The 14160-nt window shown below is 53.1% G+C and overlaps 1 protein-coding gene across 2 annotated transcripts in view; it reads right to left on the bottom strand.

The window, feature by feature from the left end:
- PTK7 (protein tyrosine kinase 7 (inactive)) overlaps positions 1-13916 on the bottom strand; it is a 35255-nt gene extending 21339 nt beyond the window's left edge. For both annotated transcript variants that reach the window (XM_041474535.1, XM_041474536.1), the window contains exon 1: positions 13863-13916. In XM_041474535.1, coding sequence (XP_041330469.1) covers positions 13863-13911 — 49 coding nt within the window. In that variant the 5' untranslated portion in view covers positions 13912-13916. The remainder of the gene's footprint in view (positions 1-13862) is intronic.
- Between the last annotated feature and the right edge of the window lie 244 nt (positions 13917-14160).

Below are 14160 nucleotides of genomic sequence, written 5' to 3'. Positions count from 1 at the left end.
CCCTAAAAAAAAAATTTAAAAAAGAAAAAAAAAAAAAAAAAAAAAAAAAAAAAAAAAAAAAAAAAAAAACCAAAACAAAACTAAAACAAAACAAAACCACAACACAACCAAAAAAAACCCAAAAGGGACAGGGAAAAAGTAACCACTTAGCACAACTCCCATTAGCCTCCCAAAAACTGTTCAGAGACACTGCAAGCTGTGGGGTATTCCTACCCTTCCAGGATCCCATACATGGGAATGGCCAAGCCCAGTTTCTGAGCAGTTATCACAAGGAACCAGAACAAAGCCACTGGTGTTTGACCACTGAACCAACTGCTGGAGCAGACACTAAGGCAGCACTGCCAGTGATGTGCTGGGGTGCAGCTGGGCCCTGGGAGAGCGCACTGCTGCACACAGCCCCATCCCAAGGCAGGCAGGTGCTGCTCACACATCTGCTACAGGAGAAAAGGCCATCAGAACGGACAAAAAGGCTCAGCACAAGGACACTGAGCCCAGGGAACCAGCTGCAGACTCTTGACAGCTGCCAGCACGTGTCAGGATAGCGAGGCTATCCCGACACTGACCTCACCCACTTGCCCAGTTCAAACTAGTTTGGGACTTCCCTGCCTTCCCTGTTCCTCATGCTGCCCTTCCTACTTCCCCAGTCCAGACCTGAATCCCAGTCCTCTCCCCAGGGACACATCCCACAGGCTTGCCTCTTCCAAGACCATGCCAAGCTCAGTTTCCTGTCTCTGCCATAACCTTTATACCAGCAGGTAGCAGAGACCCTGCCTTCCTGTGTGCCCAAAGCCAGGCAGCAGCCGCTCCAAAGCGGCAGAACGTGATGACACCCTCTGAAGGCAGGGCCAGGTGGGTGGGGAGTGAGGGAAGAACCAGCTGCTACTCTGGCAATGAAGAACAACAAACTGGGGTGCTACTCTGCAGCCACAGAGCAGTGGGAGTATTTCAGGAGGTTCCTACTTATTCCCAAGCCAAGCAGGACTGCTGTCAGCCCCACTGCAGGCTGACCTGATCTTGTGGGGCAGACTCCATGTTGCACAGTTTGTCCCCAAGGCTGTGGGATTTTCTAGTGGTCTTTACGGAGAATGTGTCTGGGATGAACTGCGAGCTGAGCTTTGCACCAGTTTCTCCCAACATCTCAAACAGAAAAAAACTGGAGCAAAAGAGGGAACTCCCCATGGTAGCCAAGCTCCTTGGCTCCCTGAAACTGCTGGGGCTGCTGAACCAGAACAACTGGCCTTGGAGCTGCAGGAGCTGCCTGTCTGCCCTGGGAGCACGTTGACAGCGCTCCGAGCCATGCTCTGCTGCGCCCCTGCTCCTGGCACCTGCTGCAAGAGGAGGCACCTCCAGAGGACACTGCACCACGGAAAGAATGCCATTCTTTCGGGTCACTGGGTGGTCCCAGGCCCTTAAGAGAAGTCCAGACACCATTTCTGAGCAGCCAGCCCAGAGAACCAGCCCAAGCCATGAGCACAGCGCTGCAGTGGAGCTGGGAGAAGAACAGGGCAGAGACAGCAGCCAGATCACTGCTTCTCCTGCCCCAGCACTCAGGGCACAGCTGGTGCTGGCAGCACCACTTGGCCCCTGGCCCATGGAAAAGTGAGTGGGCCCATACCTGCTTGCTGGGCATCACAGGCAGTGGTGGCCATGGGACTCCCAGGCCAACACCTTTGCAGCAGACAAACAGGGACAGAGGAACAAGTGAGACATGAGGCCTCAAGTCCAGCACAGGAGCTGGGAATCCTGCTGGCTCAATGAAACCCTCTTTTATGGGGCATCAGCCAAAAGCTCCTGAGCAGACACTGCCAGCTGCACTGCCAAGCCCCAGTGAGAAACACTGAAAATGTTTCAAGGGCGACTCAGCACCACTGACAGACTTGCTGCACCCACCGCTCTTGCCAATCAACTCTGCCAGGCTTGCTCTCAGCCCTTGAGCAATTCCCCGCTTTCCTCACAAACACCTGATGTGTGCTGCTGGCAGGAGCCACAGGGATCTGAAGGCTAAGCTCTCTGGCCAGCACAGCAGAGGTATTGCACTTTCCTCCCACCAAAGGAAAGACAGTAGAAAGATGCCAAGTGGAACCAGGATGAGCCACATGCTTCCTGTGCAGTGGCCTTGAAGGATGATGCTTCCCCCACAATTTAAGCATGGGCCATGTAAGAATGAAAATGTCTTCACTAAGCAAAACTCCTGCTGGCAGAGGAGAGCCCAGGTGGTGTTGGACAGGCAGGCAGGTCCTGCCAGCCGAGCAGAGCTGCGACAGGGCTGCTTGTCACTCCTTGCCCCGGGGCTGGAGGCAAGGCGCAGTGGCAGTGAGGCTGCACTGCTGCACCCACAGGGTGCGTGTGGCTCAGAGCTCATCCCAGGGCAGCTGGGGCCAGCAGCTCCAGGTGTCACACCAGTTCCTGCCAATCCATCTTCACATCCTTGCACTCAGGCTGAGGGCCAAAGGCTGACGTTGTTCCTGCCATCCCAAGCCCAGCCAAGAGGGATTCCCCCATAACAGCACTGTGTGTGTGTGTGTGCGTGTGTGGATGGAGCTCCTGGCCAGGGCTCCGCGTTATTCCTGTTCCAGCTGAAACACCGTTCCAGATGAGGGGAAAAGCCAGAAGAAGCTCCATAAAACTGTCTGGCACTTCCCTTCAGCAAACAGGAGCCCCAGCCAGCCGCTCCAGAGAATGGAAGCTCAGGCTGTAAAGACAAAAGGGGGTGGGGGTGGGAAGAGGCCAGGGCAAGGGAAGCAGAGCAAAGAGGAGCAGCACGCACACGAGGCCTGCAAGCAAAGCCAGCTGCTGCAGCAACGCACCAGGACAGGGCTGCTGCTCAGAGCCAGCTCCCCTCCAGGCAGCGAGCTCACCAAGGCGGCACTGGGCACACAGCACTCCTGCCAGCAAGCCCTCCTTGCCCTCCCAGGACTGTCTGCTGGAGAATGAAGCTTGTTTGCCACTGGAAGTGCCTGAGTGAGCTGTTTCTCTGGGCGCTGCCACCAAACCCACTGGAAGGAAGAAAACATCCCCAGTACCACCCAAACCTGTGCTTCCCTCTGGGTGTGCTTGTCTGGACATCTTGCAAATCTTGCTTGCTCAGGGGGCCAAGTGAGAGGGTTACAACCTTACCCAGCACACCCCAAGACATGGCTCAGCAGCAAACTCACAAACACCCTGAGAGCTACAGAGCAGAGCCAGCAGCTGCAGGAGCAACGAGGGGACAGAAGCTGCAGCCGAAAATTCCCATCTACACTACTGCAAATACCCTCTCCATTTTGCTGACAGTTCTGTGTTTACACCATCTGTATGGACTTCAAGCCCACCCATAAGCAACTTGCTGGTCCCAAACAAGACTGCTTTCTGGGGACAAAGGGACAGCTGCACTTCTGAGCCTTGCGTGCAGGGAAACAGACAGGGAGCTTATTTATATCCCAAGCTCTGCTCTAGGATAAATATTTTAAATCTCTCTTCAGGTCATGTCAGTATATTTACAGCTAAGTTTCCCTTAGTTATATGCCTGTAGAGACTCAGATGGATTTGCCATGAAGATCCAGCTGGCCAAGCTCTCCAGACAGCTTACAGCTCATGGGAGAAATGGTTCATCCAGTGCCATGGTCTTGAAAACGACACCCATGCTCTGGCAACTGCTGCAGGGACTCAGTTGTGTACTCCTTCCTGCTGCTGCCTCTGTACAGCCCACCCACAAGCATGCACCCAGCCACTCTGCCTTCCCAGGAACAAGGAGAAGTCATGGAGGCTGGGAAATGCCACCAGACAACACCAGACTGGGGCAATCCCACTGCTGGGCTCCCCAGAGAGCACAGCTGCGTTGTGGGTCTCACTCGAGGGGAATCTCTGGAGCATCCTTCTTCACCATTTGGTTTACCAAAGGTAAAAACCTGGTTGTTCCCTTCCCATAGGAAGGAAAGAAGCTCCCAGGAGAGGAAATCACTTTTCCTAGCAGCCACCACAGTGCTGCAAAGTAAAAACTGCTGTGAAAAGACAGTGAGGGGACATCTGAAATAGACTCTGCAACGTTGGGTTTTGACCTCTGGCTGCCTCTGAAGCTGCAGGAGGATGGACTGGCTGCCCAGGGCTTCCTGCTGGGTTCACAGGATTTCTGTGCCAACCCTCACGAGTGTTTCAGGAACACTGGTTCATAAACACTGCCTGCTGTGCACTGCACGTCTATTTTCCACCTGTGTGCCACTGGCTTCTTTCTGGCTACAAAGCACCATCCACAACTCCCCATATCTGTCTCCAGCTATGTCCTACAGGCCTGCAGATTTCTCCTAGATCCTCCTCTTTTCATTGCTAGAAAGCTGAAGACCAGCCCCATTTCACAACCATCATTTACGATTGTGCAGGGAAGCGCTGTTGTCCAGGACTCACCTCCTGGGAAAAACATCACCAGGGAGGCCGGACCTGCAGTATCACCTCTGAAAGCAAAGAGGGCACAGAAAAGAACAGTTCCTTGTTTATTTTCATTAAAGCCATTTATGAATCTATATTAAAAGCCACAAAAATAGGAAAGCAGATGGAGAAGCTAATATTTCTTCTGCTCATGCAATATTAATTAAGAGGTAGCTTCTCTATGAGACACTGCTACATTATCTCAGCTAAAAATGGAAAAAAGTCCCTGAGTGGGAAGGCTATGCAGCAGGGCACTTTCTGGAATATTTTACAAATCGATAACTAGGCAGAATGTTTGCTACAGATAAATCTAATGCAAAGCCCCCGTGTCAAATTAAAGAAAAACTCAGCTATAACAGACTCACTGAGAAAGAAATTCCAACTAACCAGATCTCCTTGAAATGTAAGTGCTTCTCTCCACTGCAGCAGAAAAGCTGATTTCCAATACATCTGCAGAACAAATAGTTCTTACTGGACAGTCACAAAGCCACCAGTACAAGAGTACCTGGACACCCTAAGCAACCAAATGGCAAGGAAGCACACAAACAGTGGCAACAGACACTCAACAACCAGGTCCTGGAGAGCACAAAGCTGTGCTGAGAACCTGATGCTGCTCAGTGTGGCCACTCAGCAACCCAGGTATAATGGATTGCTCCATCAAACCCATGGCAAGCCTTTGTCTGCAGGAATGCATCTCCAGCCAGTGAGAGGCAGGCCAAAATCCCAGCAAGGCCACAGAAACAAAACACGATGGTGAAGGATGCCCAGGATGACAATCTTTTGTTATTTCTTTGCCAAAATGTTAACCATTCAGATTAATGCTTTCTGCTTCAGGCCACATGGCTTTGAGACTTTTCAGCTTTGTGGCAAAATCCTTCTCCAGAAATTCTCCTGATTTCCAAGGTCCACCTGAACATCTCAGCCGCCTGCCCCAGCTCTGCTCTGATTTCTCATCACCTGCTGTGAACTGGAGGCAGGGCTCAAGGAGACAAAGGCAATCTCAAGATGGCAGGAGGAAGCCACAGCCACACCTGGGAAAACAGCAGTGCCCAGAGGCAGGCACTGGAGAGAAACCAAGCAACAGCAAAGTCTGAGAAGGGGGCGTGTGGCGTGCCATGGCAGGTCTGGATACAGAAGAGGAATCAGGAAGAGGTGGAGATAGGAGGCACAACTGGAAAAGGAACAGTTGCATTTGAGCCAGAAAAAAGGCAGCAAGATGGAGACAGACAGGGACAGGAGTGTCAGTGCTGGCGAGGGCACAGCAAGCAGATCCTCCACTCACACACAACATGTAGGGAGAGCCAGCAGGAATTAACGCAGAAGATGAAACAAATATCAGATGTGTTGCCTTTGTCGCTCAGCTTTTACATGGAATATGGTGGACAAAGAACGGCTTGAACCTAGTTGGAGGAAAGAATGATCACAGAACAAGATCTCACTGCTACAGAAGGACTCTCAGCCCAGGAACTGGCCAGTCCCACAGCACCTGCCAGGTGCTCAGATGTGTGCCAGGCTCATGGTGTTTACAGCAGGCCATATGGATGGAGAGGAACAAAGGACGCCTGCCCCAGCTCTGCTCTGATTTCTCATCACCTGCTGTGAACTGGAGGCAGGGCTCAAGGAGACAAAGGCAATCTCAAGATGGCAGGAGGAAGCCACAGCCACACCTGGGAAAACAGCAGTGCCCAGAGGCAGGCACTGGAGAGAAACCAAGCAACAGCAAAGTCTGAGAAGGGGGCGTGTGGCGTGCCATGGCAGGTCTGGATACAGAAGAGGAATCAGGAAGAGGTGGAGATAGGAGGCACAACTGGAAAAGGAACAGTTGCATTTGAGCCAGAAAAAGGGAGCAAGATGGAGACAGGACAGGGACAGGAGTGTCAGTGCTGGCGAGGGCACAGCAAGCAGATCCTCCACTCACACACAACATGTAGGGAGAGCCAGCAGGAATTAACGCAGAAGATGAAACAAATATCAGATGTGTTGCCTTTGTCGCTCAGCTTTTACATGGAATATGGTGGACAAAGAACGGCTTGAACCTAGTTGGAGGAAAGAATGATCACAGAACAAGATCTCACTGCTACAGAAGGACTCTCAGCCCAGGAACTGGCCAGTCCCACAGCACCTGCCAGGTGCTCAGATGTGTGCCAGGCTCATGGTGTTTACAGCAGGCCATATGGATGGAGAGGAACAAAGGACATCAAGTAATTCATGAGAAGCTTTGGATTTTTTTCATCCAAAACAATTTGTACAATTCTTGCTGAAAGAGACTTTTGGTGTTGGTCCCTCTGCAAAGGTAATTGCATAACTTGACCTCAGCAGCACAAACCCATCTATGCTCCCATGAATGCCTAAGAAGAACTGGATGCACTGCCCTTTGTGGTACCCTACAAGACTGTCTGGCTTTATTCTCCCTCTCTTTGTCTTTGCTAGGAAAGACAAAATCCATAATCTTTTCTCCCATGAACGTTTCCCAGTGATCCAGGCACTGCCAGCGACCCCAACAGAGTCAGCAGCACAGAGCAGCTCCGTGCCACAGGAGTGCCGGGCTGCCCCAGCAGAGCCAGGACACACACCAAGGCACGCTGCAGTGGAGCAATAAAGGCACTTGCAAGCAGCAGCTTGTCCTGCCCTTAACCATTTGGACAGCCACTGTATGGTTTGAATCAAAGGCTTCCTTTGTGCTCCCAAAGAAGCCAATGAGCAACTGCAAGGAGGAGAGAGTTTATAGCAGGTCTTAAGCAATACCATGCCTATCTTGTGCCAGCATCACTCACAGAAAGGACAGCCCCCACCCCAGAGCTGCCCAGAGGCACACAAGCCTCCCCTCTGCAGCCAGAATGAGACCTGGCCTCCACATGTCATGGCTCTGGGGACAGACCTGTCTGGCTTTCTCCTGGAGTGACAGAGGACAGAGCCAACCTGCCCATCTGCCCAAATCGACAGCAGGAGGCTGCAGTTCTGGCTGCTCTTCAGGGTGGCCTGAGCTGCATCAAAATGTAAAATCCTGCTGCTGGGACAAAGCTCGTTTCACAACAGCATCACAGGAGAGGAAAACTTAGAGCCTTATCATCTTAGAGCTACGAACATCTTGGGCATTAGCACCAAGGTCTGAGCACAGCTCTCACAGACGCTGCTCTCTTATGGGACAGAAGTCGCCCAGGAACTGAACAGAGGTCAACCAGGGGCTGAAATACAAAGAGCCTTGTAATCCTCACTCACTTAAACCCCAGCCCCTTTCCACACCGGCTCCCAGCACACACAGCAGCCCTAGGTCATTGCTTTCTCCCAGCTTGAAACACCTTTTTTTCCAGAGAGGGAAGGCTCACGCCCTGAAATCAAATGTGTCACGCCACCTTCCAGACAGCAATCTGCTCGTATCAGTTTTCTTCATTCATCATCCTGCACAATACGACCATCAATCCAAGCCACCCCAAGCTCCCAGAGGTGCAGACCACCTGACAGTGGTGGATTCAATTCGTGTACGCTCAGGGGCCCTGTGCACGCTCCAGTTCACAGGTGCCAAAATCCCCCCCTGCTCCATTCGAGCCAGAGCCTAATTTGACAAGGAGGAGACACGCCATTGGTATCCCACTGGCAAGCACCATCTCACAGGAGGAATCATCACCTAAAACCAGCCATGCCTCCTCCTGACACACAATCTGTGTGCAGCCCCTGTGCAGGGAGACAGGAGTTCATGAGTGCTCCTCGCTGTTCGTCCTGAATTCCACAACTGGACTCGGACGGTTTTCATTCTGCTCTTGGAGGCACCTGAGCACCTCAGCATTCATCTCTTCAGTAGCAGCAGAAATGTTTTAATTACAACACAGGCTTTGCCTGGATGGCACTTAAAATTTTTAAGGATTAGAATGCATTCTCAAAAGAGGCCCTTGCAGAACAATTTCAGAAGGTCAAAATTAGAGAACAGAGGATGGATTTTTGAAAGCTGATCAAATAAAAGGAGCAGCCCCAGGCAGTAACAGTCTGCAAAGAGTATCAAAATAGCGCCCACCCATCAACTTTCCCAAACTGCTAAGACAAGCAAGCTTGGGAAAAGTCAGAGCTGAGCAGGCACACCGAAACTGCTCGTCCCAGGCACACAGGTCAGGCTTTCAGAAACTTGCAAACCACTCTGAAGTCCCCCCCTTGCCTCTCTCTTTGCTGATCAGACAGCGCATATTAGTCATCTCTCAAAGCAGAGGTAAGCAGCCTATTCTGTGACCAGACAGACACTGCTTCCCTGAAAAAGACAAGGCTTAAGTTAAGACTAGAAGTACTGTGCAGGTCAGCCTTTTAAGCTCAGGAAAAACATTTCTGTATTAAGTTTAAAAAAGAACTGGCAAGAGTGAGAAACTGAGCCGAAGCAGCAGTCAATGAAAAGCACATGCACTGCAGACCTGGCTGCCAACATAAATTGATGCTTTGAAACAAAGACCACTTGTGTTTTGGCTTGAAGATCTTCCACAGCTACTCAGCAAGAGCTGCACAGATTAAAAGGAGACACAGGTAAACACAGAACAGTGCTTACTGCCAACTATTTCCCTGGAACAAAGGAATGACCAGAAATGGAGTCCTTGCCTTGACTGAGTGGCATGGGTTCATCCTCACTGTGTTCATCCGTGCCAAAGAAGGCAGAGACAATAGGAAATGCTGGACAAACCTATTCAGCCTCTATTTAAGCAGCACCTGGATCCGGAGCCTGAAGCTGGAGAGCTGCAGCTGCTTAAAACACTGAATATGCCTCCAGCCTCAAGAGCCCACAGGAGCTTCACTGCAGTCAGCCTTCACCCTTCTTCTTCACCCATTTCCAGAAGAGACCCTGAACAACTGTTCTTCCAGCTCTTCACTCCCTGAGACTACAGACACCTGCATCCCTCCTGCAAAGCAAGATTCTGGTCTAGTCCCAAACCAACCTACATCCATATATGCCTTGCAAGCCTCTTTTCCTCCCTTACTGCTTGCACAGCGATATATTCAGAAGGCACAGGAAGACGGAAACAGGAGATGGTCTTCTCCACAAAGATGATCCTTCCTTCAGTCTGGTCCTTTTTTAGGCACACCAGCTGTCCACTCTAAACCAAATGGCAAAGTCAACAGTTCCCATTGCAATGCAAAGGTGGATTTGCTGGTCCTGTGTGACTTCAGAGGGGACCTGACACTGCTCCTTCCTGCAACACCCAACAGCAGTGCAGGAAAGCAGCCACTGTGATAGGCAAGAAAAAGGAGAAAGCTGGCAGCTCATCAACACAGCACAGCAGATCCTGACAGGGTCTGGTAGGATGAAGGAGGTGGAAGTGCAGGACTCTGAGCAGGCCACCTCCCCCAGAATCAAAAATCTCTGTGCTTGCTTCCATATGCTGTGGTTCAGTGGTGTCAGCATTAGAAAGCAAGCAAAAAAGTTTCTAGAAGACCCCAGGGCCCCTCACCTTACTAGCAACTCCCTCTGAACAACCTCCTTAGAAACCAGAGCCCAACATTTTTGGACCGCTGAAAGCTCACATGGACATGAGGAACAAGACGTGACCCATGTGCAGAGCCTCCAAACCATGACAAAGCCCAGGAAATGGCCACTGCTCCAGCAGCAGCCACATGAAAAGCCTGAAAACCTGCAGCATCCCCACCCCTTCCTCATCAGGTCTCCCCCAGAGAACAAATCCTTCTGTGTCTAGCAGTGTGATTGCTTTTTTCAGGCAAGGCAGCACACAAGGTATGCTGCAGGCACAGCACAGCCCTTTAACCCTTCTGTGCAATACAACATCTGCTCTTCCAACAGACTGAAAGTATTTTTAAGTAGCTCTGGGATGCCACCTCCCAATATCTTCCAGGCAAGGAGCAAGACATGGAATCACCCCACCCACCTTGGCACCTCTGCCATGCTGCAACACACTGAGCCCAGGAAGCAACATGTTACCAACTGTCAAATTATCATTTCTCCATCTCTCTTCCTCCTCTTCTCACAGACACAGTTCATTTCTTATGAAGGTGGAAGACACTACAGTTGCCCTTCTCCCACCTCAGACATTATCAGCCTTCTCCAGCAGGTACTGCCATGCCAAAGGTGGGGCTGCCTCTTTCCCTTACACAGCAAAATCCACTGTGCTGGTTCACAGCCTTTGCAAACCCCACCAAACCCAAAGCTAACACCCTGCGCAACCTAAACCTCATCAAGAAGAATGTTCCTGTGCATCTGCCAAGCCTCTTGCTAGTCTCGCTGCCCTCCAGGCCTCCAAAGAGCTGCCTGTCCCAGCTCCTGAGACCGACACTTCATGTTAGGAGAATGAGAACTGTTCCTTGGGGTCTGGACAAACAATTGCATGTCCTAAAATCTCAGGGGAATTTCCCTCCAAACACCACAGCGGCAACTGCCTTCACAAAGAGCATGTTTGTACCCAGGTCTGTCCACTTCTAAATAAGCATTTGTTCCAAGCTCCCAAATATCGAAAGCAGTGGAAACACCCACTGCTAATGTGAAATATTTTGCATTCCAGGCCTGAGAGGTATGCTTGAAAATGTTCAGAGAGGAAAGAGTGTTTATTCACTGGGAAGAGGTGTACTAGGTCCTGCTATTTACTTTAGTCCACGTGTGCTTGCTGGAATACAGCTTTGATCTTTGCAACTTAAATAGCAGATGAATTGAAATGAATGCAAGAAAAATATTAGTGTAGAGATCCTCTAGTAAATACCTGTAACCAGACCCCACAGCCTTCAGATCCTTTTGAAGTGCCTTATCACTTACAGCCAAACTGGCCCTTATGTTCTTGTCCACTGCCTCAAGGTGAGGCTGTTCTCTTCCTACCCCTTTCCTACCTTCTTCCCTCCATTCCCTTTGGGCTCCATGGTCTTTAGAGGAAGAGCAGCCTGCCTTCACAGGACACATGCCTATCTGCTTGGATCCAGCATGAACCAGCCTTTGGCCAAACGACGTGAGACCTACCATCTGAGCAATTAGCAGATGTGAGCTGCCATCCCCTCACCTCCCTTGAACAAGAGGGATTCAGGATGGGAAGAAACACGTTGCCAGTCAGCAAGAACATTCATCACCCAGCACACAACTGAACACAGGTGCTTGCTGCAGTTTAAACATCTGCATTTAGAAGATGGTCTCATTCCAGGTCAATTAAGAGATCAGAACACATCTTTAAGGGATCTTTAAACACAACAGCCCCCTGACCAGTGCCAGTTCCCAGTGGTTCTGGAGCCCACGGTGCAAAGAAGTGCCTATGGCCACAACTATGGAGTTGCCATGCCTTTGAAGCTCCTGCCACTTCGAGGTTCCAGCCTGCACTGTCTGAACACAGCCAAGTCCCAAGGGGGATCAGATCATTCCTGTTTTCATAAATTTTCTTCTTTAAGACCAGGCTTGCTAGGAAGTGTGAGAGAAGCACTGCCATACAGAAACACACAGCTCAACACAGGACATGGAGGCATTTCCAGAACAAAATAAGACCTTTTGGTTTTGGGTTTTTTTTTTCTGCTTTAAAGGAAAGTTGACTCAGCAAATATTTCCTCTGCTAGCATTTCAACCACATGTTCCAGCAGAAGTCAGCACACATCTGGCATGCTGCAGTGCCACTGCCAGAAAGATCACAGCTTCACTGAACAATGGAAGTGGAGGAAGAGGGAGCAGCAGTCCAGGCACCGAGCACTTCTGGAACACATACATAGCAAAGGACCGGCGTGAGCCACGGATACTCCACACCTCCCAGGTCTTTCTCCAGTGCTCTTTCCAAACACCATCCCCAGGCAGAGAGATAATGCCCTGCAGCCTACAAAACTTACCACCAGCCTGTAAAAGCTAAGACATCAAACTGCACATTTTGGCTACGCTGATGGCGCCTGAGATTTTTTACAGTGTCTGCGAGCTGGACAGCTGCATGTTGACCCCAGTGCTGTAGGATGCCATCCTGCTCAGCAAGAGAAACAAGGAGGAGTGTACGTGATTGCAGCAGTACAGAAACTCCAGTGACTGCAGAGTGGCAGGAAAGGCAACACGCAGCCCCCACACGCAGGTTTGCACATCCCAGCTGCCAGTGGTGGCCTCCTGGCACATACGGAATGCTGCAGCAGGTCCAAAGGGCCCTACGACTTTTAAGCACGCACTTCCTCGCCAGAAAGAGCCTTCCCAGAAGGCTGCCAAGGCGGATGGCAATCACGGTGCTAATCAGCTAAGTAAGTGCTGCTTTTCGTGCTTATCAGCTGTAAATTGGACAATACTTGCCGCCTGGCAGCAGGGCTCAGCCACTGCTCCAGATATGGGCGGGCAGCAGCCCAGTAGATATCTTTCCCTCAAAGGCAGTATTCCACCCAGGTGCTAAACTAAGATTGCCCTTGATTTTACAGCACAAGCTGCAAAGCACACTCTACAACTATGCACGGTGAGACAGAAGGGACTGTAAACAGCTACTGACAGGGTTCCTAAGTGAAGAAACGAGGTGATGTGCCATGGGGCAGCCGTGGGACCCTTCAAAGCAGGGCTGGAAGACAGCTCACAGCCCCTGTGGCTCTCACGCACAGCCAAGACCTTGGGCTCCTCAGACAAGGAAAATGGTGCTCGGAGGTCAGTGGCGAGAAACTCCAGAGAGCAGAGCGAGAGAAGGAGAGCTCAGGCCCCGCAGCTGAACTGTATGAAAAAGCAGCAGCCAGGAAAGCCAAGGGGCCGTGGAGCTCGGAACGGGCAGGCAGAGCGGCACGGGGGGCGGGGCAGAGGGCTCATCCAGATGCGCTCCGCAAGGGACAAAAACCCCTCAGCGGCCGGGAGGTCAATCTCCACGGGGGGCAACTCACCGCGTGCCCACTGTTTTTCCTCCAGGCTCTGATCTGACCAGAATTCATAGGAAAAACCACGCGCTGCTCCGCGCAGCCTTCCCGGTGTCAACCCTGCCCACGGGGCCGCAGGGGCGCGGGTGGGAGCCAAGCCCCGCTCCCGGGGTCTCCTGGAGCCCTCCCCGGAGCGCGCTGCTCCGGGGGCGCCTGTTCGCCGTCTCCCGGACGGCAAATGTCTGGCGTATTTGCATCCCTGTGGATTTCGGCACGACGCTCCCCTCTCGGAGCGGGCGGGCGGGCAGGGCGAGCCGGCGCACGCCGGGGAAGGAGAGCCGGGCGAGGCGCCCCGGCGGCTCCCGCAGCACAGCGGGGCTGCGCGGGGCGGGGGCGCGGCCGGCCCGGAGCGGGGAACAGATGGGGCCTCACGCAGCCCCTGCTCCGCGCCCGAGTCCGGCGGGACGAGCGGGCCCCATCGCCGCCGGGCTCACGGGAAGCCGGGGGAGCGCGGACCACCGGAGGCTCGGCCCCGGACACGGCCGCTCCACCTTCACCCCCGGGGCCGGCCGTGGACCCCCGCCCGCCGGCCCCGGCGCGGCCCAGACTCGAGCGGAGGCGCGAAGCTCCGCCGCCCCCGCCCCGCCACCGGGACCCGCACTCCCTGCCCGGGGCAGGCTGCGGCGGCTGTCCCGGCCCGCACTCACCCAGCACCAGCAGTGCCCGCACCGCCGCCATCCTCCGCGCCGCCGCCATCCCCCGCGCCGGTCAGCGTGCCCGCCGGACCCCAGCCATGGGGCCGCCGCCCCGCCCGCCGCCGCCGCCGGGAGGGGTTCCGGAGGAGGGGCGGCCACCGGAAACCGGGCGGGGTCGGGAGGAGTGGGGTCCCCCCGGCAGCGCCCGGCTCGGCCCCCCGTGCCTCCGTCGCGGTGCTCGAGGCTCAGGGCTCGCTGGCGCCGTCCCCCGCAGAGCCCCGCAGGCCCCGGGGGCGGGAGGGTCGCGCCG

The sequence above is a fragment of the Pyrgilauda ruficollis genome, unplaced genomic scaffold (genome assembly GCF_017590135.1).
Source record: "Pyrgilauda ruficollis isolate IOZ18807 unplaced genomic scaffold, ASM1759013v1 scaffold328, whole genome shotgun sequence".
NCBI classification, from domain to species: Eukaryota; Metazoa; Chordata; class Aves; order Passeriformes; family Passeridae; genus Pyrgilauda; species Pyrgilauda ruficollis.
This window is presented reverse-complemented; position numbering and strand designations above follow the sequence as displayed.